General features: G+C 41.8%; 2 protein-coding genes across 2 annotated transcripts; both read left to right on the top strand.

Annotated features, from left to right (window-relative positions):
* Positions 1-1,107: 1,107 nt before the first annotated feature.
* On the top strand, positions 1,108-1,569 carry LOC142165302 (uncharacterized). Its single transcript, XM_075223883.1, has 2 exons — positions 1,108-1,329; positions 1,384-1,569. Exons 1-2 carry the CDS (start codon positions 1,108-1,110, stop codon positions 1,567-1,569), a joined length of 408 nt encoding a protein of 135 aa, XP_075079984.1.
* Positions 1,570-3,087: 1,518 nt separating this feature from the next.
* On the top strand, positions 3,088-3,948 carry LOC142165301 (uncharacterized). The gene is made up of 2 exons (XM_075223882.1): positions 3,088-3,430; positions 3,587-3,948. Exons 1-2 carry the CDS (start codon positions 3,088-3,090, stop codon positions 3,946-3,948), a joined length of 705 nt encoding a protein of 234 aa, XP_075079983.1.
* Positions 3,949-9,677: the final 5,729 nt, after the last annotated feature.

Here is a 9,677-nt window from a genome sequence, read left to right as displayed (position 1 = left end):
TCATTTCCTCTTGACCCAAATAATTTGCATGTAGAGAACATGGCCACACTCCTGACTCAGATGAGTGTATTGACAAAGAAGATTGATGAGATGGGTACAAAACAAGTGCATATTGTTGACACGACAAATGGAGGACTATGTACACCCTGTGTTAATCAGTCTTATATGTGCTCATGGAGTGGAGAAGGTGACAATCAAGGGGTAAGAGAAGATATGAAATATGTCAACAACTTTGGGGGTCAGAGACAAGGAGGATAACAGTGGATACCGGCAGTAAATCAGCAATACATGCCAAACATGCAACAACCTGGAGGTATGCAACCCCAAGGCCAAATGGTGCCATACCAGAGATAGCAGGGTTATCCACAGCAGAACCACCAACAACAGTTGACATATCAGCCACCTTCTCAGCAACAAGATAACAACATGGTAGAGATCAGAGGTATGTTTCAGCAACTCATTGGGACAAATGGTAAGATGCATGAAAAGTTGGTAGTGCATGGTTCAGCTATAAAGAACATTGAAACTCAGTTGGGGCAGCTGTCTATGGCTTTAAACAACCGCCCCTAGGGAACATTGCCAGCAGATACAAATATTAACCCTAAGGAACGAAACTCGAATCAGCTGATGGCAGTGAGTCTCCGGAATGAGAGAGATTTAGATAAAGAGTAGGAAGTTGCAAAAGCCAGAAAAGAGACTACGCCAGCCACTCCAATTTCACTAGAGGTAGATGAACCAGCAGAACTTACTGAAGTAGTGGTTGAATAGGGTCAGGATGAAAAGGGTAAGGCTAAGGTGAGTGAATAAGCTACAGAACAGGTGGCACCTCTTGTGCCACAGAACCCCAATAGAGAGAAGCCAGCAAGCAGTGCACAAAGGGTGATACCAGCACCATTCCCTCAAAGACTGGTAAAACAAAAGAAGGAAGATCAATACAGGAAATTCATGGAGATGCTGCGTCAATTTCAATTGAATATTCCTTTGATGGATGCCTTGAGGGAGATGCCAGGCTATGCGAAGATGATGAAGGACCTACTGTCACGGAAGTTTGATTTTCAGGACCTATCCATAGTGACTCTGACGTAGACCGCAGTAGTGACAAGACCCATGGCTCAAAAGATATCTGACCCCAGTAGCTTTACTATCTCATGCACTATTGGGAGTTATGCCTTTGCAAAGGCATTATATGACTTAGGAGCCAACATAAATTTGATGTCACTGGCTATATACACCAAACTGGGCATTGGCAAAGCTAGACCGACTTCGATGTTGTTGCAACTGGCTGACCATACGGTTAAAAAGCCAACTGGGATTCTTGATGATGTGTTGGTACAAGTGGGGAAGTTTGTGTTCCCTACAGACTTTGTTATTCTGGATATTTAGGTAGATGATGAGATACCTATCATTTTAGGGAGGTCATTCTTAGCCACTAGGAGAGCACTGATTGATTGTGAGACTGGGGAATTAAAAATGAGGCTGAACGATGAAGAAGTCATATTCAACGTTCAGCAATCCATGAGGAGACCTAGTGAATATGCTAATTGCTCTTTGGTGGAGCAGTGGATGTGATCCTGCACGAAGATAATGTGACCCTGACGGCTAAAGATCCATTAGAGGCTTGCCTGACAAATTTGGAGGAGATGGATGGTGAAGGGTTAGCTGAGTGGGTCATGGCACTTGAAGGCCAAGGATTCTAAGAAAGGGAACCTCAGTTCGAGTCCCTTGAGTTAGAAAAAAGGGCTATACCTCCAGCAAAGCCATCAGTAGAGGAACCACCCAAGCTAGAGCTGAAACCGCTCCCAACTCACCTCAAGTACGTTTTCTTAGGCCCCGATTCTACTTTGCCTGTCATTATATCATCCAGTTTGCTAGATGTGCAGGTAGAGCAACTCCTACAGGTACCACAGGAAAGTAAACTGCCATTGGTTGGACCATGGCAGATATAAAGGGTATCAGCCCAGCCTTCTGTATGCACAAGATTATCTTGGAAGAAGGGCACAAACCTTCTAGAGAACATCAAAGAAGGTTGAACCCAAATATCAAAGAGGTGGTGAGGAAGGAAGTGATCAAATGGTTAGATGCGAGAATCATCTTCCCCATCTCTGACAGCAATTGGGTCAGCCCTGTCCAATGTTTGCCGAAAAAGGGTGAATGACGGTTTGTACAAAATGAGAACAACGAGTTGATCTCGATCGTATAGTCACGGGATGGCGGATTTGCATGGATTACCGAAATTTGAACACAGCCACCCGAAAGGACCACTTCCCCCTGCCATACATTGACTAGATATTGGACAGGCTGGCCGGGCGATCACACTTTTGTTCCTTGGATGGATATTCGGGGTACAATCAGATCTCAATATCCCCCAAAGACAGAGAGAAAACATCCTTCACTTGTCCGTATGGCATCTTCGCCTTCCGGAGAATGCCTTTTGGGCTTTGCAATTCACCGACGACATTTCAACGGTGCATGTTAGCCATTTTCACAGACATGGTGGAGGACATTATGGAGGTATTTATGGATGATTTCTCCATGGTGGATGATTCATTTGAGGATTGTCTTCACAACTTAAGAAGAGTGCTCAAAAGATGTGTGGAGACAAATTTAGTGTTGAATTGGGAGAAGTGCCATTTTATGGTACAAGAAGGGATAGTCCTGGGGCATCGAGTGTCCAGTAAGGGAATTGAGGTTAACCATGCTAAGGTTGACGTGATTGAAAAATTTCCACTTTCTACTTCAGTCAAGGCAGTGAGAAGTTTCCTTGTCCACGCCGGGTTCTACAGGCGATTCATAAAAGATTTCTCTAGAATTGCTAACCCGTTATGTAAACTCCTTGAAAAGGATCACCCCTTTGTGTTTTCTAATGATTGCAGGTTGACATTTGAGGAGTTGAAGAAGAGATTGGTGACTGCACCGATCATTGTTGCACCCAACTGGGAGCAACTGTTTAAGCTCATGTGCGATGCAAGTGATTATGCTATAGGAGCAGTCTTGGGGCAAAGAAAAGATAAACTGATGCACCCGATTTACTATGCAAGCATAACGCTTAGCGGTGCACAACTCAATTACACCGTGACGAAAAAGGAGATGTTGGCTGTCGTTTTTGCATTCGACAAATTCAGGTCATACTTGATTGGCTCAAAAGTTATTGTTTACACTGACCATGCAGCAATTAGGTACCTGATAGAAAAGAAGGAGTCAAAGCCACACTTGATTCACTGGGTTCTTCTTTTACAAGAATTTGATCTGGAGATACGTGACAGAAAACGGACAGAGAACCAAGTGACTGACCACCTCTTAAGGTTGGAAGACGCTGAAAAGAAGGTAGAGGTTGAGGATATAACAGAGACATTCCCGAATGAACAGTTACTAGCAATGACAATAGAGGAGGCACCATGGTATGCTGACATTGCTAATTATTTAGCAAGTGGTATTGTGCCTCATGAAATCTCCTCTATTCAAAAGAAAAAGTTCTTTTGTGATTGTCAGTCTTATTATTGGGATGAACCTCTATTGTTTAAAATCTATGTAGATAACATGATCCGGCGGTGTATCCCCGAGAAAGATTAAAATTCCGTTTTGCAAGCTTGCCATGCCTCACCATATGGTGGTCACTTTGGAGGAATTCGTACATTAGATAAGGTGTTGGAGTCGGGCTTGTATTGGCCAACTCTGTTCAAGGATGCCCATGCTTGGGTCAAAAGTTGCGACGAATGCCAAAGGACAGGCAATATATCTCGCAGACATGAGATGCCAATGACCACAATTCAAGAGGTGGAGGTTTTTGACTTGTGGGGAATCGACTTCATGGGGCCATTTGTCAGCTCGTATGGTAACAAGTACATATTGGTAGCAGTTGACTACGTCTCCAAGTGGGTCGAAGCAGTGGCTCTCCCAACCAATGATGCTAAAGGGGTAACAGGCTTTCTAAAAAAGAATATTCAGTGATACTCAGTGATGGCGGTACCCATTTCTGTAATAGAGCGTTCGCACGACTGCTGGAAAAGTATGGAGTTCGTCATAAGATGACCACCCCATATCATCCACAGTCGAGCAGGCAAGTTGAAGTATCCAATAGGGAGATTAAAAGTGTTCTTACAAAAACAATGAATGCAACAAGGACTGATTGGGCAAGGAAGCTGGATGATGCATTGTGGGCGTACCGCACAGCCTTCAAAACTCCAATTGGTATGTCACCGTACAAGTTGGTATTTGGAAAGGCATGTCACCTCCCGGTATAGCTTGAGCACAAAGCACTTTGGTCATTGCAGCAGTTGAACTTAGACATGGAGACAACAGGCACTAGCAGAGTCACTGGTTACATGAGCTAGAGGAATTCAGGTTCCAGGCATTCGAGAGTGCTAGATTATACAAAAAACGGATGAAGCTGATGCATGACAAGCACATCGTGGACCGAAACTTCAAATCCGGAGAGCTAGTGTTGTTATACAACTCTAGATTGAGATTGTTTTCGGGTAAGTTGAAGTCCCGATGGTCAGGACCCTTCAGAGTGGTACAAATGTTCCCAAGTGGAGCTGTTGAGATTGAATCAGAGGATGTGATGAATAAGTTCACAGTGAATGGTTAGAGGTTGAAACACTACCTTGGAATGGCAGATGAGAAAGGGGACAGAAAGACAATAATGTTGGAAGAGCCCCAGTACGTGAATGAGGAGTATTGCTCCAAGCCTGCGTTGTGCCGACGTTAAATCAGGTGCTGCGTGGGAGGCAACCCACGATTGTTGTGTTTCATTCGTGTATGTAACCATGATTATTATTAAAAAAAACTGGGCAATCCACCGTGATCGAGGTGAGAGGTGAGGACACTGCCTCGATATTGTGCAGCCCACCACGACTGCGGTAGGACTACGGTGAAAGCATAACACACTGCCTAAGAATTTCAACCCACCGCGGCAGGACCGCTGTGACGCGTAAAAAATCGGCGCCCAGGTAAGTATTTCTAATTAATTTTTTTTTAAATTTTTTCTTCTTTTCAAACACCCCCTTTCTTTATTTCCCACAACACCCCCTCCCCTTCTTTATTTCCCAATTTATCTCTCTCTCTAAACCCTAACTCCCAAATTCCTCTCTTCTTCTTCTTCTTCGCCACTCATCTTACTTCCCCCATCTCCATTCCTCTCACTCCTTCTTCCATCAAGGTATGTAATTCACCTCCACCTATCTTTTATTTTGTATTTTGTTGTAGTTGTATGCTAGCCTAATGTTTGTAATTGTGTAGTAATTTTTAGTAGATTTTTGTTTTTTTTCTTCTTTTTTTTCTTTTGAATTTCGTTTGTGTAGTAACTTGTGAAGGGGCTATGTGTATAATGTGGTGGAGAGGTGTATGTTTGTGGGTGTTGAACTAATTGTTGTAGGGTGTAATGGTGTAATACAACTTGTGATTTGGGGGACAGATTGAAGTATCCATATGGGCTATATGTGTGAGGAATTGTCTTGCTCACAAGGTGTTTGGTAGAATTTCCCCAATGGAGTTATAAGGGCTAATGCGGCACGGTTATGGTGAAGTCTGAATAACCACCCATACTTCACACATCTCACACCCTCACTGATAGGCGTTTCTCTGTTTGACAGGTACAATGAATCCATCTAGGAAAAGACGCAACACCGGGTCCTCAGCTAGTGGACCGGGAAGTTCCTTGAGAGCTAGGAGTCAAGCCAGTGCGCCACAGTTTGACAGCACTAGGTTTGTCTCCAAACCGGCGGAGGACAGGTACAATGCAAAGGCTACTAAGAAATTGTTACATGAGGTGCATATTGGCCGAGAAGCCTTAGAGGTAGAATGCCCAAATATCTTCAATGAGTTGAGGAGGTGTCAGCTAGACATCTTCTTTAAGGAACCAGAGGAGGCCAATGTTCAGATAGTAAGGGAGTTCTATGCTAACTGCTCGGAACATGAGAATGGTGTTGTTACTGTATGCAATACCCGGGTAAATGCATCCATCGACGCCATTCGCAGGGTGTACCGGTTGCTAGTTTTCAGGGGGGAAGCTGATGTTTATCGTACTTATAGCCGAACAAGTGCCTTGTGGGCAACTCTTCTTGAGACTATCTGTGTGACAGATAGAGAATACATATGGATTAAGCACCGGATCACACTTAACTCCCAGTCTCTCAATTGGGAGGCTAAGTGTTGGCTCATCATTATCAACAGTCGGTTGTTGCCCTCCAGCAATATGACCAATGTCAATCTACCACGAGTGGCTGCGATCTACTGTTTCATGGCCTACAGGGATTTTGATGTGGCCTAGCTCCTCCATGACGAAATGTTCATTAGATCACATGAGTTACTCAAAGGCTTCTACTTCCCTTCTCTAGTCACCAGGTTGTGCCGTGTTGCTAGAGTCCCTGAATACCTTAGAGTTGATGGGAAATTGCCACTGAAAGCCCCGTTCCTGGCAAGAAAAATCAGAATTGGGATAGAGCCGGTGGTGAATGTTGATGACTCGGATGATGAATCTGATGATGATAATGCTGAGGCAGTTGCGGTCCCACCACCTACGAGGGTTGAAGAGGCGGGCCCATCACAGCCCCGTCGAAGTACCCGCCTGACACCCTTCCTTAATGTGCTCTTTATTTGTTGACATGGGGACATGCCATATTTTTAAGTGTGAGGTGGTGGATTGTTGTTGTATGATGTTGTTGTAAATAGATTGTGTAACTTTGTATGATGTTGCTTTATTTTTGATTGATTGGTATGGTAGGATCATGTAATTAAATTCGACTTGGCCCAACAACGGACACCTTTCGACAAGTCTCTTGAGGGACATGAGTCGAACAAAAAAAAAGAGAATATAAGGACTCTTCCTGATGACGGATATTTGAGACAGTTTCTTGAGGGAAGTTAGTCTAGAGAAAATACCAAAAAAAAAATTTATTTTATTTTTAGGTAGTGTAGTAACTCCCCCTTAATTTTTCTTTGGGCCACGGTTCTTTTCCAAAGGTTTAGCTTGAACCGGGTTTAGGTAGTTTTTGTTTATTTTGTTTTTAATTTAGTGAGCATTGAGGGGCTACGAGCTGAAATAGAAAGAGAATCCCTTGGCGTTAATACATCTGAATACAATCAATACTAGAGTGTAACGCTTAGTCTCAATGGTTGACTCTTGCTAAAGTGCCTTAAAGTTGTATGTTTGTAGCTGACTTGAACACTCAAAAGAGAATGTCTTGATAAATCAATTCGAACTGAGTCATATGCCATGTGTGTGTGAGCTATACTGTATTCCATGATTTACAATTGAACATAGAACTTGCCATGTGTGTTTGCAAAGCGAAATAGTAGCTTTATTTAGTCTTAGAAGTGATATAGGCATTTCTTTGTTAAGCCAGATATATAACGTAAACCCACCTGAATATAATACATCGTAGTTAACCCCGTTGAGCCTATAAGCCTGTTTCTTTGGCAATCACATTGCGAACCTTACAATTGTTTGAATAGCCTTTTGTTTGACCCCTTTACCTCCCATGAGCACTTGAATGACCTTGACATATGCAAAAGTTAAAGTGTGGGGTGGTGGTTTGGTTTTGAGTGGAGCCAATGAAATAGAGGAAAGGTGCAGTATTGAAGAGTAAAAGAAGAAGCGCCACGAAAAAAAATTCTTGTGAATAAATGTATTAGTTGATAAGTGGTAGATTGATACAAATGCACCTAAAGGAATGAGATGTTATAAATAAATTGCGGGAAATGTCTGGTTGACATAAGAATGATATGGAATGTTAATGTGTTTTGTATTAAAAAGTGCTTAGGGAGGTTAGTCACTATATCCAAATATATTCTACCCATCTCTTAGCCTACATTACAACCAAGTGGAGTCCTAATTGATCTTAGACTGGATAGGCTCAATTAGTAGAGTATTACACTACTGGCAAGCTTATGGTGCATCTTTGTGGCGTGTGAATGTTCTTTTGGAGAGTGAGCGAATTTTGTCCATCTGAGTTCCTAATTGTTTTTAATCATATTAATTGTGGAACTACTCTCGTGTGTAATGTGAGGGCATGTGATTCACAAATAAAAGGAAGTCTTGACTTCTGTATAGAGTGGTTTGAATAAGTGTAAATATTGCATGGTACGAGATATTCGACTTCTGAGGCAAAGGTTGTTCACTACTAGGTGCAACTTTGGTAAATTGTTCAAGGTGTGACTCGTTGAGGGAAAAGTTTAGGGAAGGAACTTTGATAGAGTGTGGTGGATTGCTAGAGGACAAGCAATAATTTAAGTGTGGGGTGTTGATATTAGGCTATATGGATGATATTTACACCTAAATATTACCAAAATTTATTGTTATTTTATAGGCGAATTGATAACAAAATGCTCTAAATGGTGTTCTTTTGCTTTGCAGGGAATAATCTAAGTGAGGAAGCACTACGGAGTATTTTGGAGTCAATAATGTGAAGAAAACGCCTAATCAAGAAGTACCCGAGCATAAAGAAGCAAAAATGGACTGAGCGAGATCCACCGCGACCGTGGTGGAACCGCGGTTGAACCGCGACAGATCAATTATGTGAGGCAGAATGTTCAGCGTTCACCGTGGTCTTGCCGCGACCGCGGTGAACTGTTCAAGTGCCAGAAAATTGGGGACCAAAGTGTAATTCGGGGAAAACTTGTTCCAAACCCTTATAAACTTTATAAGCTCACCCAAGACACAATTAAGCTTGTTTTAGACTACTTTGGAGGCAAGAACTAGTGTGAGAAGATCAACCAAACATTAGAGTTTTTCTATCCCCTTTTAATTCTTGCAATTATACATTATGAACAACTTTGTAGCTTTATTTTATTTTGTTATGAGTAGCTAAACAATTATCCAGGGTTGATGGAACCAATTGTTGGTTGAAGTTTTGACTCAACTTGTTATAATCGAGCCGGATTTATTATATGATTGTTCAACTACGTTTTGTATGGTGATTACTTGAATGGGCCCTTAATTAATTGTGTCTAATTACCTCATATTGCTTGAGAAGGAATATTAGGTTAGACAGATGTTGAACAACACCACTTTTGGGTAATTGAAGAGATTCATTACTTGAACTTAAAAGTGGGTTTAGAGATAACGAAGCTTTGGTGGGATAATTTAGAACTGTACACATTGTCAGCTAGAGTAGTTTGAGAGAATGCTCTAGTAAATTATTGTAGTTGATCGAGAGATAATTATGATAGCCAATAGCTCTTAATCCCCATAGAGTATTACGGCGAGATTATAGCGAAATAGTCAAGACCTAAACTAGCAATTGGGAAAATCACTGCCCTAGACTTTTTTACCATTGAATTATCTTTAATCTAGCATATTGTTATCTTTAATATTAATTGAAGTAGTTAAACGAAATCCAAGATTGATTGATAAAAATCTTGCATCTAGAAATTGGTTGAGTTGATAATAGCATTGCCAAAGAGTTGTAATAGAAAGGTTAGTTCCCTGAGGATTCGACTCCGGACTTAAAACCGGATTATATTTGCAACGACCACTTTGTCTTTTAAAAATCATAGTTGGGCGTGATCACTATGCCATCTAGAGAATTGAAGTTTTACTACTATTCAGGGAACTAAGTCATAGCTACTTTCTAAGAAAACTAGTAATGGTCATAATGAATGGGACGTAGGGAGAATCATATGTATTCCCAAACGTAAAGAGTTAGCCTCACATACTTTAACTTCCTGCGCTTGAGCGT

The sequence above is a fragment of the Nicotiana tabacum genome, chromosome 10 (assembly GCF_000715075.1).
Source record: "Nicotiana tabacum cultivar K326 chromosome 10, ASM71507v2, whole genome shotgun sequence".
NCBI classification, from domain to species: domain Eukaryota; kingdom Viridiplantae; phylum Streptophyta; class Magnoliopsida; order Solanales; family Solanaceae; genus Nicotiana; species Nicotiana tabacum.
Note: the sequence above shows the minus strand (reverse complement) of the source record. Positions and strands in the feature narration are given on the sequence as shown.